Genomic DNA, 25758 nt, shown 5'->3' on the forward strand with positions numbered 1-25758 from the left:
AGATATACAAAGTAAGATTTGTTTTTTGTGAGATGTGTGGCTATAAAAATAGCCGTTTTGTTGAGTCCAAGTCAAACTTCTTAACCTCCGAATCCGTAGAGAGTACGTCCTTGTCGTTTCAAGGCGTAGACGACGTCCATGGCGGTGACAGTCTTCCTTTTGGCGTGCTCGGTGTAAGTGACAGCATCACGGATGACATTTTCCAAGAAAACTTTCAAGACACCACGGGTCTCTTCGTAGATCAAACCAGAGATACGTTTGACACCACCTCGACGAGCAAGACGACGGATGGCTGGTTTGGTGATACCTTGGATGTTGTCACGTAAGATCTTTCTGTGACGTTTGGCACCTCCTTTGCCCAATCCTTTTCCTCCTTTTCCTCTACCAGTCATTATTGCGATGTACGTTCAGTAAGCTGAATACAGAAACTGTTTGAATTTGCACTTCCAAAATTCTATTTTCTACCAAATCAGAAAATTTCGAAGTACGGATGTATGTGGAAACACCTATTTCGACCAATCAGAATCGAGATTACTCAAATCAAAAAAACAAAGTTGCAAAAAAGTTTGAAGTTTGGCGGTTTTTCGCGAATATCTCAGAAACTACAAAAGCTATCAAAAAGATCTTTGGCAGAAAGATTTCAGGGCAGATGAGACGTCTTTTAAAGAAAAAATCATGAAAAAAGATTTAAAATTGGCTGAGATATAAGCTTTTTCCCGTCGCCAACAAACACGGATTTTGTTGATTTTCAAAAAGGGATATAAACGCTGTTTTTTAAACCAATCAGATTTCACTTTCATCGACCAATCAGATTACGCGATTTCGATGTAAACATTCTGAAAACCGGGAAGCCTTTAAAAAAATTCATTCAAATTTGATTTTTGCTAGAGAATTCAAGCAAATCAAGCACTTCTACTAGAAAAATGGCTAGAACAAAGCAAACTGCTCGTAAATCAACTGGAGGCAAAGCCCCACGAAAACAATTGGCTACCAAAGCTGCAAGAAAGAGTGCACCAGCCACCGGTGGAGTCAAGAAACCACACAGATACAGACCAGGAACCGTCGCTCTCCGTGAGATCAGAAGATACCAAAAATCCACTGAATTGCTCATCCGAAAGTTACCTTTCCAACGTTTGGTCCGTGAAATCGCTCAAGACTTCAAGACTGACTTGCGTTTCCAAAGCTCCGCCGTCTCTGCTCTCCAAGAAGCATCTGAAGCTTACCTCGTCGGACTCTTCGAAGACACCAACTTGTGTGCCATCCATGCTAAACGTGTCACCATCATGCCAAAAGACATCCAATTGGCCCGAAGAATCCGTGGAGAACGTGCTTAGATCTTTCCTGATTGTGGACCAAAAAACGGCTATTTTTATAGCCACACATCTCCTAAAAAACAAATCTTACTGTGTATATCATGAATCCCCCAAATATGACATAACTCCCCTCCCTGAGACTCAAAAAAAATCCCAGAAAATTCAAATGAATAGGCCTCTGAGTAGGATTCAAAAATTATAGCAAAATTAGAAATCCCAAAGTAGGCAACAATAGCTATGGCCTTGTAAAAAAAATTTTAAAAGTTCGAGAATTTTTTTTGGGAAATTTTTCTATCTAGGGTTAGGGTTGAAGGGAATATAGTCAAGTATAAATTGTTTTTTAAAAGATTTGTGGCTATAAAAATAGCCGTTTTGAAGTTCCAAAGCAAGTAGGGTGCAATTTATTTCTTGGTTGTCCTCTTCTTTGGGGTTTTCTTGGCTGGTTTCTTTGCTGCTGGCTTCTTGGCTGCAGGTTTCTTGGTGGCTTTCTTGGCTGCTGGTTTTTTAGCAGCAGAAGCTGGCTTCTTTTTGGCAGCGGTCTTCTTCTTGGGTGTAGATTTGGCTTTCTTGGCAGCAGGCTTCTTCTTTGGGGTGGTTTTCTTGGTGGTCTTTTTAGCAGCTGGTTTCTTAGCGGCGGGCTTCTTCTTGGGAGCAGCCTTCTTCTTTGGCTCGGTCTTCTTTACAACTTTGAAAGATCCTGATGCACCGGTTCCTTTGGGTTGAGACAAGACACCGCTGATAACACCTCTCTTCAGAGCCATCTTGAGGTGGACAGAAGCATTGTCTCCGACTTTGTAGTTGGCTTGGATGTACTTGAGGATGGCTTGTCTTGAAGATCCACTTCTTTCTTTCAAAGCGACGATTGCAGCAGACACCATGTCGATGTATTTGGGATGCTCAGCTGGCTTTTTTGGTGCAGCTTTCTTCTTTTGTGCTTCAGACATGATTGCAATGAATTTCAAGTTTGAACGTAAAAAATTTCAGTAGTTCAGACACTTCTAACTTTTTCGTAGACTGATTCTCGATTTTCAGTTTTTTTCTATTAGAATGGAATTTTTTCCGATTTCGGACGCGAAAGTAAGCAATTTTCAAAAATGCATTTATATCCCTTTTTATAAATCGTGTTTGTTGGTGACGGGCAAAGTGTAAAATAAGAGCTTCCCGAAAAGGTATAACAAAATGAAAAACTGTTCTGGACGGGGAAATAGTTAGGCTAGGTTGGGTGAAAATTTGAAAGCAATCGGTCGAGTAGAAAAAAAGTTATTAAAGAAAAAAGAGGAAATTTCATTGATTTTTCGAAGAAATTTCGTCTTGAAAAGCAAATAACTCTTCGAAAAAAATAGCTACGGACTTGATTCTTTTTGTTAAAGTTGCTCCAAGGCCTCTGCTTTTCGGCACCATAAGCAGTTTTTCGGTGACATTATTTTTGGTTGAGGAAATCGGGTGCGCGGCAACATGGGAAAACACGGCAAAATTTTATGTTTTGAGGGGTTGTTGTGGATGTCAGAACTTGGGCTAACACTAACCCTGAGCCCAAGAAAGGGGTGTGGAGCCTTTGGAATGAAGTAAACCTTCCCTAAGAGTAGGAAAGAAAATAAGAAAATATTTTTGGGGGAGAAAAAAAAAATTTTTTTCCAATTCTTAGGTCAGGCAGGGTAGGCGAATGTTCTCTAGGCTCTTGTCTTTGGGCTGGTTGAAAATTTTTTATGAACATGAAAAAGTGAACTGAGCAGGGAAAATAGGGAACCCTTCTAGCCAGCAACTCGCTCCCGTTTAAAAAATACAGTCAAAATAGACAAAAATTGGTTTGCTTAGGGTTAGGGTTAGGGTTAGGGTTAGGGTTAGGGTTAGGGTTAGGGTTAGGGTTAGGGTTAGGGTTTATGTCCAAGCTTTGAAATTTTTTCTATTCTTTTCTACCCCTTACTTATTCAATCTACCAATCTACCAAGCACACATAAAATTCCGAACCCTAACCCTAACCCTAGTTCCCACCCATCCTCCTTGGGGACGTGATTACCCATCCCATTTCAAATCTGACTACCCCTCCCCCTCCCCCTGCAAAGGAAACCACAAGTCTTTATCATTCCTTTCCAACCTGGCTGAGAACCCTTTCCATCCTCGGTATCGCTTCTCGGCCTAATGGCTAAGATCAAGTGTAGTATCTGTTCTTATCAGTTTAATATCTGATACGCCTTCCATAGTGTTGGCTCATATATTAATCTGATTTTTGGCTTCGGGTCAAGGGAGCGAGGTTTACCTCACCCTGACCACGGGTTGCCTCGGCGTTGCACTACAGTCGAGCGCGGCCCATTTTTATAAAAATTGAATTCACTACTTAAAGTTTCCTTCCCTCCATAGTCCTGGTGGTTATGTCTTCATGCGCGAGCGATGCGTGCGCATTTTGTTATTTGACCCGGCCGGATGAGCCCCCTATCCTTCATTCCTTCCCTCCGCGCTAGCTAGCTATCATCTCTTCCTTCCTTGGATGCAATTTGCATTTCTGATTTCTTTAGACCACAAGGAAAGTTATACCAGGGGACACCTAGGCTGAAACGAATCGCATTCAAACTCATACTTACCTGACGGGGAAGTAAAGCCTGATCAAGGAGGGGTTTCTTCCAGAGTGAGGCCCTCGCATTGCACTTCGCTTGGGCTGACCTCTGCGATTGCTACAAGTGTAGTAACTCGACCGTACAATTTCTGGTAGTGGGGGCCTGCGTCCGCGCTCGCCCCCTTCTCTTAAAAAAAAAATGAATCAAAAAAAATTCTCCACTGATGGGGCTCGAACTCAGGTCTTGTCTGTTCGACCCCTTGCCCTGCCTTGCCCCACCCATCAAAAATTATTTTCCCCATCTCGCCTCGAACTCAGAAGTGATGATTAGTAGACCCCTCCCATGAAAGTTTTAGACCCCAGAAAGAAAAGAAATCATGAAAAGCCTACGACACCGGGAGTTCCCAGGCGGTCCCCCATCCAAGTACTATCCCGGCCCGACGATGCTTAACTTCCGTGATCGGACGAGAACGGGTGTTTTCATCGTGGTATGGACGTAGACATTAGAAAGGGCATCTCTGGGGGTCTGATCACTTGCAAGGGATAGGATGACAGTAGAGAGTATAACTTTCTCTAGGGTTATATTTTGAAGCTAGGGTTGGGGTTAGGGTTGTGTTTGAAACCAGAGGTTCAAAAAATAGACAAGTATGGTTTGTTTTTTAAGAGATTTGTGGTCTTAAAAAAGACCGTTTTTGGGGTTCCAACATCAGAGGAGAGACTTAGTTCTTCTTGGCTGATTCTTTGTTCTTCTTGGGAAGCAAGAGAGCGTTGATGTTTGGCAAGACACCACCATTAGCAATGGTGACTCCACTCAAGAGCTTGTTCAATTCTTCGTCGTTTCGGACGGCCAATTGGAGATGTCTTGGAATGATTCTTTGTTTCTTGTTGTCACGGGCAGCGTTACCAGCCAACTCCAAGATTTCAGCAGACAAGTATTCCAAAACAGCAGCCAAGTAAACTGGAGCTCCGGATCCAATTCGAGAAGCATAGTGTCCTTTTCTCAAGAATCGGTGGACTCTGCCAACTGGAAATTGTAATCCAGCTCTGAATGATCTGGTCTTTGACTTTGTCTTGGCTTTTCCTCCTTTTCCACGTCCAGACATGATGATTTTCGATAAAGTATTCACGTACGAAGAGACACTTTCGAAGCAAAAATTGTAGTTGAATTACTTCCCACAGAAAAAGCTTATTTTTTTACGTTCAGAAAAAGGGATATAAACGCTGTTTTCTAAACCAATCAGATTGCGCCATTTAACAATAGTGAAACCGGCTCGACCAATCACAGCGCGTAATCGCATTTTTGGATTCCGTAGAATCCCTTTTTTTTATTGAAATGTTTTTTATTTTGATTTGTCTCAAAACACTGATTAGCATTTTCGCAAAGCAGTAGTTCTACGCAAAATTCATCATGTCTGACGCACCAGCAAAAGGAGGAAAACAAGCCCCAAAAGTGGCCAAGAAAGGAGAGAAGAGAGCTGGAAAGAAAGGAGGCAAGATCGGAGGAACTGGCGAGAAGAAACGCAAGAGAAAGAGACGTGAATCTTACACCATCTACATCTACAACGTCTTGAAACAAGTCCACCCCGATGTTGGAGCTTCATCCAAAGCCATGAGCATCATGAACTCTTTCGTCAACGATATCTTCGAGAGAATCGCATCCGAAGCTTCACGCTTGGCTCTTCAAAACAAGAAATCCACCATCTCATCTCGTGAGATCCAAACTGCTGTTCGTCTCTTGCTTCCAGGAGAGTTGGCCAAGCACGCCGTCTCAGAAGGAACCAAAGCCGTCACCAAATACACCAGCAGCAAATAGATTACCCTTGTTGGAACCCCAAAACGGTCTTTTTTAAGACCACAAATCTCTTAAAAAACAACCTATACTTGTCTATATTTTTACATCCCTGCCTGAGTTTGTGAGTTTGAGTTTGAAAATTTTCATGAAAAAAATCTAACGTCAAATATTGTGGACTACAAATTCATGAGAAATTTCTCTGACTATTGAAAAGTTATGAAGAAAATTCTGTTTAACGTCAAATAATTTTCGAAAAGTTTTTGAATAACGTCAGATAATTTTTCTGAGAAAAAAATTGTTATGTTATGGCTAGGGAAATTTCAATTCTTAGATTTTTGGAAGGGTTATAATTTTTTTGTTTGGAGGGGTAGATAGGGAAAGGGTCTTGAGATATACAAAGTAAGATTTGTTTTTTGTGAGATGTGTGGCTATAAAAATAGCCGTTTTGTTGAGTCCAAGTCAAACTTCTTAACCTCCGAATCCGTAGAGAGTACGTCCTTGTCGTTTCAAGGCGTAGACGACGTCCATGGCGGTGACAGTCTTCCTTTTGGCGTGCTCGGTGTAAGTGACAGCATCACGGATGACATTTTCCAAGAAAACTTTCAAGACACCACGGGTCTCTTCGTAGATCAAACCAGAGATACGTTTGACACCACCTCGACGAGCAAGACGACGGATGGCTGGTTTGGTGATACCTTGGATGTTGTCACGTAAGATCTTTCTGTGACGTTTGGCACCTCCTTTGCCCAATCCTTTTCCTCCTTTTCCTCTACCAGTCATTATTGCGATGTACGTTCAGTAAGCTGAATACAGAAACTGTTTGAATTTGCACTTCCAAAATTCTATTTTCTACCAAATCAGAAAATTTCGAAGTACGGATGTATGTGGAAACACCTATTTCGACCAATCAGAATCGAGATTACTCAAATCAAAAAAACAAAGTTGCAAAAAAGTTTGAAGTTTGGCGGTTTTTCGCGAATATCTCAGAAACTACAAAAGCTATCAAAAAGATCTTTGGCAGAAAGATTTCAGGGCAGATGAGACGTCTTTTAAAGAAAAAATCATGAAAAAAGATTCAAAATTGGCTGAGATATAAGCTTTTTCCCGTCGCCAACAAACACGGATTTTGTTGATTTTCAAAAAGGGATATAAACGCTGTTTTTTAAACCAATCAGATTTCACTTTCATCGACCAATCAGATTACGCGATTTCGATGTAAACATTCTGAAAACCGGGAAGCCTTTAAAAAAATTCATTCAAATTTGATTTTTGCTAGAGAATTCAAGCAAATCAAGCACTTCTACTAGAAAAATGGCTAGAACAAAGCAAACTGCTCGTAAATCAACTGGAGGCAAAGCCCCACGAAAACAATTGGCTACTAAAGCTGCAAGAAAGAGTGCACCAGCCACCGGTGGAGTCAAGAAACCACACAGATACAGACCAGGAACCGTCGCTCTCCGTGAGATCAGAAGATACCAAAAATCCACTGAATTGCTCATCCGAAAGTTACCTTTCCAACGTTTGGTCCGTGAAATCGCTCAAGACTTCAAGACTGACTTGCGTTTCCAAAGCTCCGCCGTCTCTGCTCTCCAAGAAGCATCTGAAGCTTACCTCGTCGGACTCTTCGAAGACACCAACTTGTGTGCCATCCATGCTAAACGTGTCACCATCATGCCAAAAGACATCCAATTGGCCCGAAGAATCCGTGGAGAACGTGCTTAGATCTTTCCTGATTGTGGACCAAAAAACGGCTATTTTTATAGCCACACATCTCCTAAAAAACAAATCTTACTGTGTATATCATGAATCCCCCAAATATGACATAACTCCCCTCCCTGAGACTCAAAAAAAATCCCAGAAAAAGTCAAATGAATAGGCCTCTGAGTAGGATTCAAAAATTATAGCAAAATTAGAAATCCCAAAGTAGGCAACAATAGCTATGGCCTTGTAAAAAAAATTTAAAAGTTCGAGAATTTTTTTTGGGAAATTTTTCTATCTAGGGTTAGGGTTGAAGGGAATATAGTCAAGTATAAATTGTTTTTTAAAAGATTTGTGGCTATAAAAATAGCCGTTTTGAAGTTCCAAAGCAAGTAGGGTGCAATTTATTTCTTGGTTGTCCTCTTCTTTGGGGTTTTCTTGGCTGGTTTCTTTGCTGCTGGCTTCTTGGCTGCAGGTTTCTTGGTGGCTTTCTTGGCTGCTGGTTTTTTAGCAGCAGAAGCTGGCTTCTTTTTGGCAGCGGTCTTCTTCTTGGGTGTAGATTTGGCTTTCTTGGCAGCAGGCTTCTTCTTTGGGGTGGTTTTCTTGGTGGTCTTTTTAGCAGCTGGTTTCTTAGCGGCGGGCTTCTTCTTGGGAGCAGCCTTCTTCTTTGGTTCGGTCTTCTTTACAACTTTGAAAGATCCTGATGCACCGGTTCCTTTGGGTTGAGACAAGACACCGCTGATAACACCTCTCTTGAGAGCCATCTTGAGGTGGACAGAAGCATTGTCTCCGACTTTGTAGTTGGCTTGGATGTACTTGAGGATGGCTTGTCTTGAAGATCCACTTCTTTCTTTCAAAGCGACGATTGCAGCAGACACCATGTCGATGTATTTGGATGCTCAGCTGGCTTTTTTGGTGCAGCTTTCTTCTTTTGTGCTTCAGACATGATTGCAATGAATTTCAAGTTTGAACGTAAAAAATTTCAGTAGTTCAGACACTTCTAACTTTTTCGTAGACTGATTCTCGATTTTCAGTTTTTTTCTATTAGAATGGAATTTTTTCCGATTTCGGACGCGAAAGTAAGCAATTTTCAAAAATGCATTTATATCCCTTTTTATAAATCGTGTTTGTTGGTGACGGGCAAAGTGCAAAATAAGAGCCTTCCCGAAAAGGTATAACAAAATGAAAAACTGCTCTGGACGGGGAAATAGTTAGGCTAGGTTGGGTGAAAATTTGAAAGCAATCGGTCGAGTAGAAAAAAAGTTATTAAAGAAAAAAGAGGAAATTTCATTGATTTTTCGAAGAAATTTCGTCTTGAAAAGCAAATAACTCTTCGAAAAAAATAGCTACGGACTTGATTCTTTTTGTTAAAGTTGCTCCAAGGCCTCTGCTTTTCGGCACCATAAGCAGTTTTTCGGTGACATTATTTTTGGTTGAGGAAATCGGGTGCGCGGCAACATGGGAAAACACGGCAAAATTTTATGTTTTGAGGGGTTGTTGTGGATATCAGAACTTGGGCTAACCCTAACCCTGAGCCCAAGAAAGGGGTGTAGAGCCTTTGGAATGAAGTAAACCTTCCCTAAGAGTAGGAAAGAAAATAAGAAAATATTTTTGGGGGAGAAAAAAAAATTTTTTTCCAATTCTTAGGTCAGGCAGGGTAGGCGAATGTTCTCTAGGCTCTTGTCTTTGGGCTGGTTGAAAATTTTTTGTGAACATAAAAAAGTGAACTGAGCAGGGAAAATAGGGAACCCTTCTAGCCAGCAGCTCGCTCCCGTTTAAAAAATACAGTCATAATAGACAAAAATTGGATTTGCTCTAGGGTTAGGGTTAGGGTTAGGGTTAGGGTTAGGGTTAGGGTTAGGGTTAGGGTTAGGGTTAGGGTTTATGTCCAAGCTTTGAAATTTTTTCTATTCTTTTCTACCCCTTACTTATTCAATCTACCAATCTACCAAGCACACATAAAATTCCGAACCCTAACCCTAACCCTAGTTCCCACCCATCCTCCTTGGGGACGTGATTACCCATCCCATTTCAAATCTGACTACCCCTCCCCCTCCCCCTGCAAAGGAAACCACAAGTCTTTATCATTCCTTTCCAACCTGGTTGAGAACCCTTTCCATCCTCTTTATCGCTTCTCGGCCTAATGGCTAAGATCAAGTGTAGTATCTGTTCTTATCAGTTTAATATCTGATACGCCTTCCATAGTGTTGGCTCATATATTAATCTGATTTTTGGCTTCGGGTCAAGGGAGCGAGGTTTACCTCACCCTGACCACGGGTTGCCTCGGCGTTGCACTACAGTCGAGCGCGGCCCATTTTTATAAAAATTGAAATCACTACTTAAAGCTTCCTTCCCTCCATAGTCCTGGTGGTTATGTCTTCATGCGCGAGCGATGCGTGCGCATTTTGTTATTTGACCCGGCCGGATGAGCCCCCTATCCTTCATTCCTTCCCTCCGCGCTAGCTAGCTATCATCTCTTCCTTCCTTGGATGCAATTTGCATTTCTGATTTCTTTAGACCACAAGGAAAGTTATACCAGGGGACACCTAGGCTGAAACGAATCGCATTCAAACTCATACTTACCTGACGGGGAAGTAAAGCCTGATCAAGGAGGGGTTTCTTCCAGAGTGAGGCCCTCGCATTGCACTTCGCTTGGGCTGACCTCTGCGATTGCTACAAGTGTAGTAACTCGACCGTACAATTTCTGGTAGTGGGGGCCTGCGTCCGCGCTCGCCCCCTTCTCTTAAAAAAAAAATGAATCAAAAAAAAATTCTCCACTGATGGGGCTCGAACTCAGGTCTTGTCTGTTCGACCCCTTGCCCTGCCTTGCCCCACCCATCAAAAATTATTTTCCCCATCTCGCCTCGAACTCAGAAGTGATGATTAGTAGACCCCTCCCATGAAAGTTTTAGACCCCAGAAAGAAAAGAAATCATGAAAAGCCTACGACACCGGGAGTTCCCAGGCGGTCCCCCATCCAAGTACTATCCCGGCCCGACGATGCTTAACTTCCGTGATCGGACGAGAACGGGTGTTTTCATCGTGGTATGGACGTAGACATTAGAAAGGGCATCTCTGGGGGTCTGATCACTTGCAAGGGATAGGATGACAGTAGAGAGTATAACTTTCTCTAGGGTTATATTTTGAAGCTAGGGTTGGGGTTAGGGTTGTGTTTGAAACCAGAGGTTCAAAAAATAGACAAGTACGGTTTGTTTTTTAAGAGATTTGTGGTCTTAAAAAAGACCGTTTTTGGGGTTCCAACATCAGAGGAGAGACTTAGTTCTTCTTGGCTGATTCTTTGTTCTTCTTGGGAAGCAAGAGAGCGTTGATGTTTGGCAAGACACCACCATTAGCAATGGTGACTCCACTCAAGAGCTTGTTCAATTCTTCGTCGTTTCGGACGGCCAATTGGAGATGTCTTGGAATGATTCTTTGTTTCTTGTTGTCACGGGCAGCGTTACCAGCCAACTCCAAGATTTCAGCAGACAAGTATTCCAAAACAGCAGCCAAGTAAACTGGAGCTCCGGATCCAATTCGAGAAGCATAGTGTCCTTTTCTCAAGAATCGGTGGACTCTGCCAACTGGAAATTGTAATCCAGCTCTGAATGATCTGGTCTTTGACTTTGTCTTGGCTTTTCCTCCTTTTCCACGTCCAGACATGATGATTTTCGATAAAGTATTCACGTACGAAGAGACACTTTCGAAGCAAAAATTGTAGTTGAATTACTTCCCACAGAAAAAGCTTATTTTTTTACGTTCAGAAAAAGGGATATAAACGCTGTTTTCTAAACCAATCAGATTGCGCCATTTAACAATAGTGAAACCGGCTCGACCAATCACAGCGCGTAATCGCATTTTTGGATTCCGTAGAATCCCTTTTTTTTATTGAAATGTTTTTTATTTTGATTTGTCTCAAAACACTGATTAGCATTTTCGCAAAGCAGTAGTTCTACGCAAAATTCATCATGTCTGACGCACCAGCAAAAGGAGGAAAACAAGCCCCAAAAGTGGCCAAGAAAGGAGAGAAGAGAGCTGGAAAGAAAGGAGGCAAGATCGGAGGAACTGGCGAGAAGAAACGCAAGAGAAAGAGACGTGAATCTTACACCATCTACATCTACAACGTCTTGAAACAAGTCCACCCCGATGTTGGAGCTTCATCCAAAGCCATGAGCATCATGAACTCTTTCGTCAACGATATCTTCGAGAGAATCGCATCCGAAGCTTCACGCTTGGCTCTTCAAAACAAGAAATCCACCATCTCATCTCGTGAGATCCAAACTGCTGTTCGTCTCTTGCTTCCAGGAGAGTTGGCCAAGCACGCCGTCTCAGAAGGAACCAAAGCCGTCACCAAATACACCAGCAGCAAATAGATTACCCTTGTTGGAACCCCAAAACGGTCTTTTTTAAGACCACAAATCTCTTAAAAAACAACCTATACTTGTCTATATTTTTACATCCCTGCCTGAGTTTGTGAGTTTGAGTTTGAAAATTTTCATGAAAAAAATCTAACGTCAAATATTGTGGACTACAAATTCATGAGAAATTTCTCTGACTATTGAAAAGTTATGAAGAAAATTCTGTTTAACGTCAAATAATTTTCGAAAAGTTTTTGAATAACGTCAGATAATTTTTCTGAGAAAAAAATTGTTATGTTATGGCTAGGGAAATTTCAATTCTTAGATTTTTGGAAGGGTTATAATTTTTTTGTTTGGAGGGGTAGATAGGGAAAGGGTCTTGAGATATACAAAGTAAGATTTGTTTTTTGTGAGATGTGTGGCTATAAAAATAGCCGTTTTGTTGAGTCCAAGTCAAACTTCTTAACCTCCGAATCCGTAGAGAGTACGTCCTTGTCGTTTCAAGGCGTAGACGACGTCCATGGCGGTGACAGTCTTCCTTTTGGCGTGCTCGGTGTAAGTGACAGCATCACGGATGACATTTTCCAAGAAAACTTTCAAGACACCACGGGTCTCTTCGTAGATCAAACCAGAGATACGTTTGACACCACCTCGACGAGCAAGACGACGGATGGCTGGTTTGGTGATACCTTGGATGTTGTCACGTAAGATCTTTCTGTGACGTTTGGCACCTCCTTTGCCCAATCCTTTTCCTCCTTTTCCTCTACCAGTCATTATTGCGATGTACGTTCAGTAAGCTGAATACAGAAACTGTTTGAATTTGCACTTCCAAAATTCTATTTTCTACCAAATCAGAAAATTTCGAAGTACGGATGTATGTGGAAACACCTATTTCGACCAATCAGAATCGAGATTACTCAAATCAAAAAAACAAAGTTGCAAAAAAGTTTGAAGTTTGGCGGTTTTTCGCGAATATCTCAGAAACTACAAAAGCTATCAAAAAGATCTTTGGCAGAAAGATTTCAGGGCAGATGAGACGTCTTTTAAAGAAAAAATCATGAAAAAAGATTCAAAATTGGCTGAGATATAAGCTTTTTCCCGTCGCCAACAAACACGGATTTTGTTGATTTTCAAAAAGGGATATAAACGCTGTTTTTTAAACCAATCAGATTTCACTTTCATCGACCAATCAGATTACGCGATTTCGATGTAAACATTCTGAAAACCGGGAAGCCTTTAAAAAAATTCATTCAAATTTGATTTTTGCTAGAGAATTCAAGCAAATCAAGCACTTCTACTAGAAAAATGGCTAGAACAAAGCAAACTGCTCGTAAATCAACTGGAGGCAAAGCCCCACGAAAACAATTGGCTACTAAAGCTGCAAGAAAGAGTGCACCAGCCACCGGTGGAGTCAAGAAACCACACAGATACAGACCAGGAACCGTCGCTCTCCGTGAGATCAGAAGATACCAAAAATCCACTGAATTGCTCATCCGAAAGTTACCTTTCCAACGTTTGGTCCGTGAAATCGCTCAAGACTTCAAGACTGACTTGCGTTTCCAAAGCTCCGCCGTCTCTGCTCTCCAAGAAGCATCTGAAGCTTACCTCGTCGGACTCTTCGAAGACACCAACTTGTGTGCCATCCATGCTAAACGTGTCACCATCATGCCAAAAGACATCCAATTGGCCCGAAGAATCCGTGGAGAACGTGCTTAGATCTTTCCTGATTGTGGACCAAAAAACGGCTATTTTTATAGCCACACATCTCCTAAAAAACAAATCTTACTGTGTATATCATGAATCCCCCAAATATGACATAACTCCCCTCCCTGAGACTCAAAAAAAATCCCAGAAAAAGTCAAATGAATAGGCCTCTGAGTAGGATTCAAAAATTATAGCAAAATTAGAAATCCCAAAGTAGGCAACAATAGCTATGGCCTTGTAAAAAAAATTTAAAAGTTCGAGAATTTTTTTTGGGAAATTTTTCTATCTAGGGTTAGGGTTGAAGGGAATATAGTCAAGTATAAATTGTTTTTTAAAAGATTTGTGGCTATAAAAATAGCCGTTTTGAAGTTCCAAAGCAAGTAGGGTGCAATTTATTTCTTGGTTGTCCTCTTCTTTGGGGTTTTCTTGGCTGGTTTCTTTGCTGCTGGCTTCTTGGCTGCAGGTTTCTTGGTGGCTTTCTTGGCTGCTGGTTTTTTAGCAGCAGAAGCTGGCTTCTTTTTGGCAGCGGTCTTCTTCTTGGGTGTAGATTTGGCTTTCTTGGCAGCAGGCTTCTTCTTTGGGGTGGTTTTCTTGGTGGTCTTTTTAGCAGCTGGTTTCTTAGCGGCGGGCTTCTTCTTGGGAGCAGCCTTCTTCTTTGGTTCGGTCTTCTTTACAACTTTGAAAGATCCTGATGCACCGGTTCCTTTGGGTTGAGACAAGACACCGCTGATAACACCTCTCTTGAGAGCCATCTTGAGGTGGACAGAAGCATTGTCTCCGACTTTGTAGTTGGCTTGGATGTACTTGAGGATGGCTTGTCTTGAAGATCCACTTCTTTCTTTCAAAGCGACGATTGCAGCAGACACCATGTCGATGTATTTGGGATGCTCAGCTGGCTTTTTTGGTGCAGCTTTCTTCTTTTGTGCTTCAGACATGATTGCAATGAATTTCAAGTTTGAACGTAAAAAATTTCAGTAGTTCAGACACTTCTAACTTTTTCGTAGACTGATTCTCGATTTTCAGTTTTTTTCTATTAGAATGGAATTTTTTCCGATTTCGGACGCGAAAGTAAGCAATTTTCAAAAATGCATTTATATCCCTTTTTATAAATCGTGTTTGTTGGTGACGGGCAAAGTGCAAAATAAGAGCCTTCCCGAAAAGGTATAACAAAATGAAAAACTGCTCTGGACGGGGAAATAGTTAGGCTAGGTTGGGTGAAAATTTGAAAGCAATCGGTCGAGTAGAAAAAAAGTTATTAAAGAAAAAAGAGGAAATTTCATTGATTTTTCGAAGAAATTTCGTCTTGAAAAGCAAATAACTCTTCGAAAAAAATAGCTACGGACTTGATTCTTTTTGTTAAAGTTGCTCCAAGGCCTCTGCTTTTCGGCACCATAAGCAGTTTTTCGGTGACATTATTTTTGGTTGAGGAAATCGGGTGCGCGGCAACATGGGAAAACACGGCAAAATTTTATGTTTTGAGGGGTTGTTGTGGATATCAGAACTTGGGCTAACCCTAACCCTGAGCCCAAGAAAGGGGTGTAGAGCCTTTGGAATGAAGTAAACCTTCCCTAAGAGTAGGAAAGAAAATAAGAAAATATTTTTGGGGGAGAAAAAAAAAATTCTTTTTCCAATTCTTAGGTCAGGCAGGGTAGGCGAATGTTCTCTAGGCTCTTGTCTTTGGGCTGGTTGAAAATTTTTTGTGAACATAAAAAAGTGAACTGAGCAGGGAAAATAGGGAACCCTTCTAGCCAGCAGCTCGCTCCCGTTTAAAAAATACAGTCATAATAGACAAAAATTGGATTTGCTCTAGGGTTAGGGTTAGGGTTAGGGTTAGGGTTAGGGTTAGGGTTAGGGTTAGGGTTAGGGTTAGGGTTTATGTCCAAGCTTTGAAATTTTTTCTATTCTTTTCTACCCCTTACTTATTCAATCTACCAATCTACCAAGCACACATAAAATTCCGAACCCTAACCCTAACCCTAGTTCCCACCCATCCTCCTTGGGGACGTGATTACCCATCCCATTTCAAATCTGACTACCCCTCCCCCTCCCCCTGCAAAGGAAACCACAAGTCTTTATCATTCCTTTCCAACCTGGTTGAGAACCCTTTCCATCCTCTTTATCGCTTCTCGGCCTAATGGCTAAGATCAAGTGTAGTATCTGTTCTTATCAGTTTAATATCTGATACGCCTTCCATAGTGTTGGCTCATATATTAATCTGATTTTTGGCTTCGGGTCAAGGGAGCGAGGTTTACCTCACCCTGACCACGGGTTGCCTCGGCGTTGCACTACAGTCGAGCGCGGCCCATTTTTATAAAAATTGAAATCACTACTTAAAGCTTCCTTCCCTCCATAGTCCTGGTGGTTATGTCTTCATGCGCGAGCGATGCGTGCGCATTTTGTTATTTGACCCGGCCGGATGAGCCCCCTATCCTTCATTCCTTCCCTCCGCGCTAGCTAGCTATCATCTCTTCCTTCCTTGGATGCAATTTGCATTTCTGATTTCTTTAGACCACAAGGAAAGTTATACCAGGGGACACCTAGGCTGAAACGAATCGCATTCAAACTCATACTTACCTGACGGGGAAGTAAAGCCTGATCAAGGAGGGGTTTCTTCCAGAGTGAGGCCCTCGCATTGCACTTCGCTTGGGCTGACCTCTGCGATTGCTACAAGTGTAGTAACTCGACCGTACAATTTCTGGTAGTGGGGGCCTGCGTCCGCGCTCGCCCCCTTCTCTTAAAAAAAAAATGAATCAAAAAAAAATTCTCCACTGATGGGGCTCGAACTCAGGTCTTGTCTGTTCGACCCCTTGCCCTGCCTTGCCCCACCCATCAAAAATTATTTTCCCCATCTCGCCTCGAACTCAGAAGTGATGATTAGTAGACCCCTCCCATGAAAGTTTTAGACCCCAGAAAGAAAAGAAATCATGAAAAGCCTACGACACCGGGAGTTCCCAGGCGGTCCCCCATCCAAGTACTATCCCGGCCCGACGATGCTTAACTTCCGTGATCGGACGAGAACGGGTGTTTTCATCGTGGTATGGACGTAGACATTAGAAAGGGCATCTCTGGGGGTCTGATCACTTGCAAGGGATAGGATGACAGTAGAGAGTATAACTTTCTCTAGGGTTATATTTTGAAGCTAGGGTTGGGGTTAGGGTTGTGTTTGAAACCAGAGGTTCAAAAAATAGACAAGTACGGTTTGTTTTTTAAGAGATTTGTGGTCTTAAAAAAGACCGTTTTTGGGGTTCCAACATCAGAGGAGAGACTTAGTTCTTCTTGGCTGATTCTTTGTTCTTCTTGGGAAGCAAGAGAGCGTTGATGTTTGGCAAGACACCACCATTAGCAATGGTGACTCCACTCAAGAGCTTGTTCAATTCTTCGTCGTTTCGGACGGCCAATTGGAGATGTCTTGGAATGATTCTTTGTTTCTTGTTGTCACGGGCAGCGTTACCAGCCAACTCCAAGATTTCAGCAGACAAGTATTCCAAAACAGCAGCCAAGTAAACTGGAGCTCCGGATCCAATTCGAGAAGCATAGTGTCCTTTTCTCAAGAATCGGTGGACTCTGCCAACTGGAAATTGTAATCCAGCTCTGAATGATCTGGTCTTTGACTTTGTCTTGGCTTTTCCTCCTTTTCCACGTCCAGACATGATGATTTTCGATAAAGTATTCACGTACGAAGAGACACTTTCGAAGCAAAAATTGTAGTTGAATTACTTCCCACAGAAAAAGCTTATTTTTTTACGTTCAGAAAAAGGGATATAAACGCTGTTTTCTAAACCAATCAGATTGCGCCATTTAACAATAGTGAAACCGGCTCGACCAATCACAGCGCGTAATCGCATTTTTGGATTCCGTAGAATCCCTTTTTTTTATTGAAATGTTTTTTATTTTGATTTGTCTCAAAACACTGATTAGCATTTTCGCAAAGCAGTAGTTCTACGCAAAATTCATCATGTCTGACGCACCAGCAAAAGGAGGAAAACAAGCCCCAAAAGTGGCCAAGAAAGGAGAGAAGAGAGCTGGAAAGAAAGGAGGCAAGATCGGAGGAACTGGCGAGAAGAAACGCAAGAGAAAGAGACGTGAATCTTACACCATCTACATCTACAACGTCTTGAAACAAGTCCACCCCGATGTTGGAGCTTCATCCAAAGCCATGAGCATCATGAACTCTTTCGTCAACGATATCTTCGAGAGAATCGCATCCGAAGCTTCACGCTTGGCTCTTCAAAACAAGAAATCCACCATCTCATCTCGTGAGATCCAAACTGCTGTTCGTCTCTTGCTTCCAGGAGAGTTGGCCAAGCACGCCGTCTCAGAAGGAACCAAAGCCGTCACCAAATACACCAGCAGCAAATAGATTACCCTTGTTGGAACCCCAAAACGGTCTTTTTTAAGACCACAAATCTCTTAAAAAACAACCTATACTTGTCTATATTTTTACATCCCTGCCTGAGTTTGTGAGTTTGAGTTTGAAAATTTTCATGAAAAAAATCTAACGTCAAATATTGTGGACTACAAATTCATGAGAAATTTCTCTGACTATTGAAAAGTTATGAAGAAAATTCTGTTTAACGTCAAATAATTTTCGAAAAGTTTTTGAATAACGTCAGATAATTTTTCTGAGAAAAAAATTGTTATGTTATGGCTAGGGAAATTTCAATTCTTAGATTTTTGGAAGGGTTATAATTTTTTTGTTTGGAGGGGTAGATAGGGAAAGGGTCTTGAGATATACAAAGTAAGATTTGTTTTTTGTGAGATGTGTGGCTATAAAAATAGCCGTTTTGTTGAGTCCAAGTCAAACTTCTTAACCTCCGAATCCGTAGAGAGTACGTCCTTGTCGTTTCAAGGCGTAGACGACGTCCATGGCGGTGACAGTCTTCCTTTTGGCGTGCTCGGTGTAAGTGACAGCATCACGGATGACATTTTCCAAGAAAACTTTCAAGACACCACGGGTCTCTTCGTAGATCAAACCAGAGATACGTTTGACACCACCTCGACGAGCAAGACGACGGATGGCTGGTTTGGTGATACCTTGGATGTTGTCACGTAAGATCTTTCTGTGACGTTTGGCACCTCCTTTGCCCAATCCTTTTCCTCCTTTTCCTCTACCAGTCATTATTGCGATGTACGTTCAGTAAGCTGAATACAGAAACTGTTTGAATTTGCACTTCCAAAATTCTATTTTCTACCAAATCAGAAAATTTCGAAGTACGGATGTATGTGGAAACACCTATTTCGACCAATCAGAATCGAGATTACTCAAATCAAAAAAACAAAGTTGCAAAAAAGTTTGAAGTTTGGCGGTTTTTCGCGAATATCTCAGAAACTACAAAAGCTATCAAAAAGATCTTTGGCAGAAAGATTTCAGGGCAGATGAGACGTCTTTTAAAGAAAAAATCATGAAAAAAGATTCAAAATTGGCTGAGATATAAGCTTTTTCCCGTCGCCAACAAACACGGATTTTGTTGATTTTCAAAAAGGGATATAAACGCTGTTTTTTAAACCAATCAGATTTCACTTTCATCGACCAATCAGATTACGCGATTTCGATGTAAACATTCTGAAAACCGGGAAGCCTTTAAAAAAATTCATTCAAATTTGATTTTTGCTAGAGAATTCAAGCAAATCAAGCACTTCTACTAGAAAAATGGCTAGAACAAAGCAAACTGCTCGTAAATCAACTGGAGGCAAAGCCCCACGAAAACAATTGGCTACTAAAGCTGCAAGAAAGAGTGCACCAGCCACCGGTGGAGTCAAGAAACCACACAGATACAGACCAGGAACCGTCGCTCTCCGTGAGATCAGAAGATACCAAAAATCCACTGAATTGCTCATCCGAAAGTTACCTTTCCAACGTTTGGTCCGTGAAATCGCTCAAGACTTCAAGACTGACTTGCGTTTCCAAAGCTCCGCCGTCTCTGCTCTCCAAGAAGCATCTGAAGCTTACCTCGTCGGACTCTTCGAAGACACCAACTTGTGTGCCATCCATGCTAAACGTGTCACCATCATGCCAAAAGACATCCAATTGGCCCGAAGAATCCGTGGAGAACGTGCTTAGATCTTTCCTGATTGTGGACCAAAAAACGGCTATTTTTATAGCCACACATCTCCTAAAAAACAAATCTTACTGTGTATATCATGAATCCCCCAAATATGACATAACTCCCCTCCCTGAGACTCAAAAAAAATCCCAGAAAAAGTCAAATGAATAGGCCTCTGAGTAGGATTCAAAAATTATAGCAAAATTAGAAATCCCAAAGTAGGCAACAATAGCTATGGCCTTGTAAAAAAAATTTTAAAAGTTCGAGAATTTTTTTTGGGAAATTTTTCTATCTAGGGTTAGGGTTGAAGGGAATATAGTCAAGTATAAATTGTTTTTTAAAAGATTTGTGGCTATAAAAATAGCCGTTTTGAAGTTCCAAAGCAAGTAGGGTGCAATTTATTTCTTGGTTGTCCTCTTCTTTGGGGTTTTCTTGGCTGGTTTCTTTGCTGCTGGCTTCTTGGCTGCAGGTTTCTTGGTGGCTTTCTTGGCTGCTGGTTTTTTAGCAGCAGAAGCTGGCTTCTTTTTGGCAGCGGTCTTCTTCTTGGGTGTAGATTTGGCTTTCTTGGCAGCAGGCTTCTTCTTTGGGGTGGTTTTCTTGGTGGTCTTTTTAGCAGCTGGTTTCTTAGCGGCGGGCTTCTTCTTGGGAGCAGCCTTCTTCTTTGGTTCGGTCTTCTTTACAACTTTGAAAGATCCTGATGCACCGGTTCCTTTGGGTTGAGACAAGACACCGCTGATAACACCTCTCTTGAGAGCCATCTTGAGGTGGACAGAAGCATTGTCTCCGACTTTGTAGTTGGCTTGGATGTACTTGAGGATGGCTTGTCTTGAAGATCCACTTCTTTCTTTCAAAGCGACGATTGCAGCAGACACCATGTCGATGTATTTGGGATGCTCAGCTGGCTTTTTTGGTGCAGCTTTCTTCTTTTGTGCTTCAGACATGATTGCAATGAATTTCAAGTTTGAACGTAAAAAATTTCAGTAGTTCAGACACTTCTAACTTTTTCGTAGACTGATTCTCGATTTTCAGTTTTTTTCTATTAGAATGGAATTTTTTCCGATTTCGGACGCGAAAGTAAGCAATTTTCAAAAATGCATTTATATCCCTTTTTATAAATCGTGTTTGTTGGTGACGGGCAAAGTGCAAAATAAGAGCCTTCCCGAAAAGGTATAACAAAATGAAAAACTGCTCTGGACGGGGAAATAGTTAGGCTAGGTTGGGTGAAAATTTGAAAGCAATCGGTCGAGTAGAAAAAAAGTTATTAAAGAAAAAAGAGGAAATTTCATTGATTTTTCGAAGAAATTTCGTCTTGAAAAGCAAATAACTCTTCGAAAAAAATAGCTACGGACTTGATTCTTTTTGTTAAAGTTGCTCCAAGGCCTCTGCTTTTCGGCACCATAAGCAGTTTTTCGGTGACATTATTTTTGGTTGAGGAAATCGGGTGCGCGGCAACATGGGAAAACACGGCAAAATTTTATGTTTTGAGGGGTTGTTGTGGATATCAGAACTTGGGCTAACCCTAACCCTGAGCCCAAGAAAGGGGTGTAGAGCCTTTGGAATGAAGTAAACCTTCCCTAAGAGTAGGAAAGAAAATAAGAAAATATTTTTGGGGGAGAAAAAAAAAATTCTTTTTCCAATTCTTAGGTCAGGCAGGGTAGGCGAATGTTCTCTAGGCTCTTGTCTTTGGGCTGGTTGAAAATTTTTTGTGAACATAAAAAGTGAACTGAGCAGGGAAAATAGGGAACCCTTCTAGCCAGCAGCTCGCTCCCGTTTAAAAAATACAGTCATAATAGACAAAAATTGGATTTGCTCTAGGGTTAGGGTTAGGGTTAGGGTTAGGGTTAGGGTTAGGGTTAGGGTTAGGGTTAGGGTTAGGGTTTATGTCCAAGCTTTGAAATTTTTTCTATTCTTTTCTACCCCTTACTTATTCAATCTACCAATCTACCAAGCACACATAAAATTCCGAACCCTAACCCTAACCCTAGTTCCCACCCATCCTCCTTGGGGACGTGATTACCCATCCCATTTCAAATCTGACTACCCCTCCCCCTCCCCCTGCAAAGGAAACCACAAGTCTTTATCATTCCTTCCCAACCTGGTTGAGAACCCTTTCCATCCTCTTTATCGCTTCTCGGCCTAATGGCTAAGATCAAGTGTAGTATCTGTTCTTATCAGTTTAATATCTGATACGCCTTCCATAGTGTTGGCTCATATATTAATCTGATTTTTGGCTTCGGGTCAAGGGAGCGAGGTTTACCTCACCCTGACCACGGGTTGCCTCGGCGTTGCACTACAGTCGAGCGCGGCCCATTTTTATAAAAATTGAAATCACTACTTAAAGCTTCCTTCCCTCCATAGTCCTGGTGGTTATGTCTTCATGCGCGAGCGATGCGTGCGCATTTTGTTATTTGACCCGGCCGGATGAGCCCCCTATCCTTCATTCCTTCCCTCCGCGCTAGCTAGCTATCATCTCTTCCTTCCTTGGATGCAATTTGCATTTCTGATTTCTTTAGACCACAAGGAAAGTTATACCAGGGGACACCTAGGCTGAAACGAATCGCATTCAAACTCATACTTACCTGACGGGGAAGTAAAGCCTGATCAAGGAGGGGTTTCTTCCAGAGTGAGGCCCTCGCATTGCACTTCGCTTGGGCTGACCTCTGCGATTGCTACAAGTGTAGTAACTCGACCGTACAATTTCTGGTAGTGGGGGCCTGCGTCCGCGCTCGCCCCCTTCTCTTAAAAAAAAATGAATCAAAAAAAAATTCTCCACTGATGGGGCTCGAACTCAGGTCTTGTCTGTTCGACCCCTTGCCCTGCCTTGCCCCACCCATCAAAAATTATTTTCCCCATCTCGCCTCGAACTCAGAAGTGATGATTAGTAGACCCCTCCCATGAAAGTTTTAGACCCCAGAAAGAAAAGAAATCATGAAAAGCCTACGACACCGGGAGTTCCCAGGCGGTCCCCCATCCAAGTACTATCCCGGCCCGACGATGCTTAACTTCCGTGATCGGACGAGAACGGGTGTTTTCATCGTGGTATGGACGTAGACATTAGAAAGGGCATCTCTGGGGGTCTGATCACTTGCAAGGGATAGGATGACAGTAGAGAGTATAACTTTCTCTAGGGTTATATTTTGAAGCTAGGGTTGGGGTTAGGGTTGTGTTTGAAACCAGAGGTTCAAAAAATAGACAAGTACGGTTTGTTTTTTAAGAGATTTGTGGTCTTAAAAAAGACCGTTTTTGGGGTTCCAACATCAGAGGAGAGACTTAGTTCTTCTTGGCTGATTCTTTGTTCTTCTTGGGAAGCAAGAGAGCGTTGATGTTTGGCAAGACACCACCATTAGCAATGGTGACTCCACTCAAGAGCTTGTTCAATTCTTCGTCGTTTCGGACGGCCAATTGGAGATGTCTTGGAATGATTCTTTGTTTCTTGTTGTCACGGGCAGCGTTACCAGCCAACTCCAAGATTTCAGCAGACAAGTATTCCAAAACAGCAGCCAAGTAAACTGGAGCTCCGGATCCAATTCGAGAAGCATAGTGTCCTTTTCTCAAGAATCGGTGGACTCTGCCAACTGGAAATTGTAATCCAGCTCTGAATGATCTGGTCTTTGACTTTGTCTTGGCTTTTCCTCCTTTTCCACGTCCAGACATGATGATTTTCGATAAAGTATTCACGTACGAAGAGACACTTTCGAAGCAAAAATTGTAGTTGAATTACTTCCCACAGAAAAAGCTTATTTTTTTACGTTCAGAAAAAGGGATATAAACGCTGTTTTCTAAACCAATCAGATTGCGCCATTTAACAATAGTGAAACCGGCTCGACCAATCACAGCGCGTAATCGCATTTTTGGATTCCGTAGAATCCCTTTTTTTTATTGAAATGTTTTTTATTTTGATTTGTCTCAAAACACTGATTAGCATTTTTGCAAAGCAGTAGTTCTACGCAAAATTCATCATGTCTGACGCACCAGCAAAAGGAGGAAAACAAGCCCCAAAAGTGGCCAAGAAAGGAGAGAAGAGAGCTGGAAAGAAAGGAGGCAAGATCGGAGGAACTGGCGAGAAGAAACGCAAGAGAAAGAGACGTGAATCTTACACCATCTACATCTACAACGTCTTGAAACAAGTCCACCCCGATGTTGGAGCTTCATCCAAAGCCATGAGCATCATGAACTCTTTCGTCAACGATATCTTCGAGAGAATCGCATCCGAAGCTTCACGATTGGCTCTTCAAAACAAGAAATCCACCATCTCATCTCGTGAGATCCAAACTGCTGTTCGTCTCTTGCTTCCAGGAGAGTTGGCCAAGCACGCCGTCTCAGAAGGAACCAAAGCCGTCACCAAATACACCAGCAGCAAATAGATTTCCCTTGTTGGAACCCCAAAACGGTCTTTTTTAAGACCACAAATCTTTTAAAAAACAACCTATACTTGTCTATAATTTTTCTCCCTGCCTGAGTTTGTGAGTTTGAGTTTGAAAATTTTCATGAAAAAAATCTAACGTCAAATATTGTGGACTACAAATTCATGAGAAATTTCTCTGACTATTGAAAAGTCATGAAGAAAATTCTGTTTAACGTCAAATAATTTTCGAAAAGTTTTTGAATAACGTCAGATAATTTTCTGAGAAAAAAATTTTATGTTATGGCTAGGAAAATTTCAATTCTAAGATTTTTGGAAGGGTTATAATTTTTTTGTTTGGAGGGGTAGATAGGGAAAGGGTCTTGAGATATACAAAGTAAGATTTGTTTTTTGTGAGATGTGTGGCTATAAAAATAGCCGTTTTGTTGAGTCCAAGTCAAACTTCTTAACCTCCGAATCCGTAGAGAGTACGTCCTTGTCGTTTCAAGGCGTAGACGACGTCCATGGCGGTGACAGTCTTCCTTTTGGCGTGCTCGGTGTAAGTGACAGCATCACGGATGACATTTTCCAAGAAAACTTTCAAGACACCACGGGTCTCTTCGTAGATCAAACCAGAGATACGTTTGACACCACCTCGACGAGCAAGACGACGGATGGCTGGTTTGGTGATACCTTGGATGTTGTCACGTAAGATCTTTCTGTGACGTTTGGCACCTCCTTTGCCCAATCCTTTTCCTCCTTTTCCTCTACCAGTCATTATTGCGATGTACGTTCAGTAAGCTGAATACAGAAACTGTTTGAATTTGCACTTCCAAAATTCTATTTTCTACCAAATCAGAAAATTTCGAAGTACGGATGTATGTGGAAACACCTATTTCGACCAATCAGAATCGAGATTACTCAAATCAAAAAAACAAAGTTGCAAAAAAGTTTGAAGTTTGGCGGTTTTTCGCGAATATCTCAGAAACTACAAAAGCTATCAAAAAGATCTTTGGCAGAAAGATTTCAGGGCAGATGAGACGTCTTTTAAAGAAAAAATCATGAAAAAAGATTTAAAATTGGCTGAGATATAAGCTTTTTCCCGTCGCCAACAAACACGGATTTTGTTGATTTTCAAAAAGGGATATAAACGCTGTTTTTTAAACCAATCAGATTTCACTTTCATCGACCAATCAGATTACGCGATTTCGATGTAAACATTCTGAAAACCGGGAAGCCTTTAAAAAAATTCATTCAAATTTGATTTTTGCTAGAGAATTCAAGCAAATCAAGCACTTCTACTAGAAAAATGGCTAGAACAAGCAAACTGCTCGTAAATCAACTGGAGGCAAAGCCCCACGAAAACAATTGGCTACCAAAGCTGCAAGAAAGAGTGCACCAGCCACCGGTGGAGTCAAGAAACCACACAGATACAGACCAGGAACCGTCGCTCTCCGTGAGATCAGAAGATACCAAAAATCCACTGAATTGCTCATCCGAAAGTTACCTTTCCAACGTTTGGTCCGTGAAATCGCTCAAGACTTCAAGACTGACTTGCGTTTCCAAAGCTCCGCCGTCTCTGCTCTCCAAGAAGCATCTGAAGCTTACCTCGTCGGACTCTTCGAAGACACCAACTTGTGTGCCATCCATGCTAAACGTGTCACCATCATGCCAAAAGACATCCAATTGGCCCGAAGAATCCGTGGAGAACGTGCTTAGATCTTTCCTGATTGTGGACCAAAAAACGGCTATTTTTATAGCCACACATCTCCTAAAAAACAAATCTTACTGTGTATATCATGAATCCCCCAAATATGACATAACTCCCCTCCCTGAGACTCAAAAAAAATCCCAGAAAATTCAAATGAATAGGCCTCTGAGTAGGATGGAAAAATTATAGCAAAATTAGAAATCCCAAAGTAGGCAACAATAGCTATGGCCTTGTAAAAAAAATTTAAAA

General features: G+C 41.7%; 16 protein-coding genes, 12 non-coding genes and 2 pseudogenes across 28 annotated transcripts; 17 read left to right on the top strand and 13 right to left on the bottom strand.

Moving 5' to 3' along the window:
- Positions 1–32: 32 nt before the first annotated feature.
- Positions 33–6471, bottom strand: LOC136799749 (uncharacterized; annotated as a pseudogene).
- On the top strand, positions 848–1380 carry LOC136799743 (histone H3). The gene has a single exon (XM_067056457.1). The coding sequence runs from the start codon at positions 924–926 to the stop codon at positions 1332–1334; it is 411 nt and encodes a 136-aa protein (XP_066912558.1). The 5' UTR covers positions 848–923; the 3' UTR covers positions 1335–1380.
- On the bottom strand, positions 1664–2342 carry LOC136799742 (histone H1-delta-like). The gene has a single exon (XM_067056456.1). The coding sequence runs from the start codon at positions 2255–2257 to the stop codon at positions 1715–1717; it is 543 nt and encodes a 180-aa protein (XP_066912557.1). The 5' UTR covers positions 2258–2342; the 3' UTR covers positions 1664–1714.
- Positions 3437–3629, top strand: LOC136799845 (U2 spliceosomal RNA). The gene has a single exon (XR_010845570.1). It is a non-coding gene; the product is annotated as a U2 spliceosomal RNA (small nuclear RNA).
- On the top strand, positions 3885–4048 carry LOC136799899 (U1 spliceosomal RNA). Its single transcript, XR_010845615.1, has one exon. It is a non-coding gene; the product is annotated as a U1 spliceosomal RNA (small nuclear RNA).
- Positions 4248–4366, bottom strand: LOC136799881 (5S ribosomal RNA). The gene has a single exon (XR_010845599.1). It is a non-coding gene; the product is annotated as a 5S ribosomal RNA (ribosomal RNA).
- LOC136799747 (late histone H2A.2.2-like) lies at positions 4532–5015 on the bottom strand. Its single transcript, XM_067056461.1, has one exon. The coding sequence runs from the start codon at positions 4965–4967 to the stop codon at positions 4584–4586; it is 384 nt and encodes a 127-aa protein (XP_066912562.1). The 5' UTR covers positions 4968–5015; the 3' UTR covers positions 4532–4583.
- LOC136799744 (histone H2B, gonadal-like) lies at positions 5249–5723 on the top strand. Its single transcript, XM_067056458.1, has one exon. The coding sequence runs from the start codon at positions 5273–5275 to the stop codon at positions 5675–5677; it is 405 nt and encodes a 134-aa protein (XP_066912559.1). The 5' UTR covers positions 5249–5272; the 3' UTR covers positions 5678–5723.
- Positions 6472–6818: 347 nt separating the features above from the next.
- Positions 6819–7424, top strand: LOC136799717 (histone H3). Its single transcript, XM_067056431.1, has one exon. It carries the CDS (start codon positions 6968–6970, stop codon positions 7376–7378), a length of 411 nt encoding a protein of 136 aa, XP_066912532.1. The 5' UTR covers positions 6819–6967; the 3' UTR covers positions 7379–7424.
- A 283-nt stretch (positions 7425–7707) lies between these two features.
- LOC136799718 (histone H1-delta-like) lies at positions 7708–8388 on the bottom strand (annotated as a pseudogene).
- A 1093-nt stretch (positions 8389–9481) lies between these two features.
- On the top strand, positions 9482–9674 carry LOC136799847 (U2 spliceosomal RNA). The gene has a single exon (XR_010845572.1). It is a non-coding gene; the product is annotated as a U2 spliceosomal RNA (small nuclear RNA).
- Positions 9675–9929: 255 nt separating this feature from the next.
- Positions 9930–10093, top strand: LOC136799900 (U1 spliceosomal RNA). The gene has a single exon (XR_010845616.1). It is a non-coding gene; the product is annotated as a U1 spliceosomal RNA (small nuclear RNA).
- Positions 10094–10293: 200 nt separating this feature from the next.
- On the bottom strand, positions 10294–10412 carry LOC136799882 (5S ribosomal RNA). The gene has a single exon (XR_010845600.1). It is a non-coding gene; the product is annotated as a 5S ribosomal RNA (ribosomal RNA).
- A 165-nt stretch (positions 10413–10577) lies between these two features.
- On the bottom strand, positions 10578–12517 carry LOC136799825 (histone H2A-like). The gene is made up of 2 exons (XM_067056530.1): positions 12176–12517; positions 10578–11063 (listed from the first exon to the last, which is right to left on the bottom strand). Exons 1-2 carry the CDS (start codon positions 12480–12482, stop codon positions 10630–10632), a joined length of 741 nt encoding a protein of 246 aa, XP_066912631.1. The 5' UTR covers positions 12483–12517; the 3' UTR covers positions 10578–10629.
- Positions 11295–11769, top strand: LOC136799752 (histone H2B, gonadal-like). The gene has a single exon (XM_067056465.1). It carries the CDS (start codon positions 11319–11321, stop codon positions 11721–11723), a length of 405 nt encoding a protein of 134 aa, XP_066912566.1. The 5' UTR covers positions 11295–11318; the 3' UTR covers positions 11724–11769.
- Positions 12518–12864: 347 nt separating the features above from the next.
- Positions 12865–13470, top strand: LOC136799751 (histone H3). The gene has a single exon (XM_067056463.1). The coding sequence runs from the start codon at positions 13014–13016 to the stop codon at positions 13422–13424; it is 411 nt and encodes a 136-aa protein (XP_066912564.1). The 5' UTR covers positions 12865–13013; the 3' UTR covers positions 13425–13470.
- Positions 13471–13753: 283 nt separating this feature from the next.
- Positions 13754–14433, bottom strand: LOC136799750 (histone H1-delta-like). The gene has a single exon (XM_067056462.1). The coding sequence runs from the start codon at positions 14345–14347 to the stop codon at positions 13805–13807; it is 543 nt and encodes a 180-aa protein (XP_066912563.1). The 5' UTR covers positions 14348–14433; the 3' UTR covers positions 13754–13804.
- A 1097-nt stretch (positions 14434–15530) lies between these two features.
- On the top strand, positions 15531–15723 carry LOC136799848 (U2 spliceosomal RNA). Its single transcript, XR_010845573.1, has one exon. It is a non-coding gene; the product is annotated as a U2 spliceosomal RNA (small nuclear RNA).
- Positions 15724–15978: 255 nt separating this feature from the next.
- Positions 15979–16142, top strand: LOC136799901 (U1 spliceosomal RNA). Its single transcript, XR_010845617.1, has one exon. It is a non-coding gene; the product is annotated as a U1 spliceosomal RNA (small nuclear RNA).
- Positions 16143–16342: 200 nt separating this feature from the next.
- Positions 16343–16461, bottom strand: LOC136799883 (5S ribosomal RNA). The gene has a single exon (XR_010845601.1). It is a non-coding gene; the product is annotated as a 5S ribosomal RNA (ribosomal RNA).
- A 165-nt stretch (positions 16462–16626) lies between these two features.
- Positions 16627–18566, bottom strand: LOC136799826 (histone H2A-like). The gene is made up of 2 exons (XM_067056531.1): positions 18225–18566; positions 16627–17112 (listed from the first exon to the last, which is right to left on the bottom strand). Exons 1-2 carry the CDS (start codon positions 18529–18531, stop codon positions 16679–16681), a joined length of 741 nt encoding a protein of 246 aa, XP_066912632.1. The 5' UTR covers positions 18532–18566; the 3' UTR covers positions 16627–16678.
- LOC136799753 (histone H2B, gonadal-like) lies at positions 17344–17818 on the top strand. The gene has a single exon (XM_067056466.1). It carries the CDS (start codon positions 17368–17370, stop codon positions 17770–17772), a length of 405 nt encoding a protein of 134 aa, XP_066912567.1. The 5' UTR covers positions 17344–17367; the 3' UTR covers positions 17773–17818.
- Positions 18567–18913: 347 nt separating the features above from the next.
- LOC136799719 (histone H3) lies at positions 18914–19519 on the top strand. The gene has a single exon (XM_067056432.1). The coding sequence runs from the start codon at positions 19063–19065 to the stop codon at positions 19471–19473; it is 411 nt and encodes a 136-aa protein (XP_066912533.1). The 5' UTR covers positions 18914–19062; the 3' UTR covers positions 19474–19519.
- Positions 19520–19803: 284 nt separating this feature from the next.
- Positions 19804–20483, bottom strand: LOC136799720 (histone H1-delta-like). Its single transcript, XM_067056433.1, has one exon. It carries the CDS (start codon positions 20395–20397, stop codon positions 19855–19857), a length of 543 nt encoding a protein of 180 aa, XP_066912534.1. The 5' UTR covers positions 20398–20483; the 3' UTR covers positions 19804–19854.
- A 1096-nt stretch (positions 20484–21579) lies between these two features.
- On the top strand, positions 21580–21772 carry LOC136799849 (U2 spliceosomal RNA). Its single transcript, XR_010845574.1, has one exon. It is a non-coding gene; the product is annotated as a U2 spliceosomal RNA (small nuclear RNA).
- A 255-nt stretch (positions 21773–22027) lies between these two features.
- On the top strand, positions 22028–22191 carry LOC136799902 (U1 spliceosomal RNA). Its single transcript, XR_010845618.1, has one exon. It is a non-coding gene; the product is annotated as a U1 spliceosomal RNA (small nuclear RNA).
- A 199-nt stretch (positions 22192–22390) lies between these two features.
- Positions 22391–22509, bottom strand: LOC136799884 (5S ribosomal RNA). Its single transcript, XR_010845602.1, has one exon. It is a non-coding gene; the product is annotated as a 5S ribosomal RNA (ribosomal RNA).
- A 165-nt stretch (positions 22510–22674) lies between these two features.
- Positions 22675–24611, bottom strand: LOC136799827 (histone H2A-like). The gene is made up of 2 exons (XM_067056532.1): positions 24270–24611; positions 22675–23160 (listed from the first exon to the last, which is right to left on the bottom strand). Exons 1-2 carry the CDS (start codon positions 24574–24576, stop codon positions 22727–22729), a joined length of 741 nt encoding a protein of 246 aa, XP_066912633.1. The 5' UTR covers positions 24577–24611; the 3' UTR covers positions 22675–22726.
- LOC136799755 (histone H2B, gonadal-like) lies at positions 23348–23847 on the top strand. Its single transcript, XM_067056467.1, has one exon. It carries the CDS (start codon positions 23416–23418, stop codon positions 23818–23820), a length of 405 nt encoding a protein of 134 aa, XP_066912568.1. The 5' UTR covers positions 23348–23415; the 3' UTR covers positions 23821–23847.
- Positions 24612–24674: 63 nt separating the features above from the next.
- LOC136799828 (histone H3-like) lies at positions 24675–25563 on the top strand. Its single transcript, XM_067056533.1, has 2 exons — positions 24675–24755; positions 25116–25563. Exons 1-2 carry the CDS (start codon positions 24675–24677, stop codon positions 25515–25517), a joined length of 483 nt encoding a protein of 160 aa, XP_066912634.1. The 3' UTR covers positions 25518–25563.
- The last annotated feature ends 195 nt before the right edge of the window (positions 25564–25758 follow it).

Source organism: Clytia hemisphaerica, unplaced genomic scaffold, assembly GCF_902728285.1.
Source record: "Clytia hemisphaerica strain Z4C2 unplaced genomic scaffold, Clytia hemisphaerica genome assembly, whole genome shotgun sequence".
Lineage (NCBI taxonomy): Eukaryota > Metazoa > Cnidaria > Hydrozoa > Leptothecata > Clytiidae > Clytia > Clytia hemisphaerica.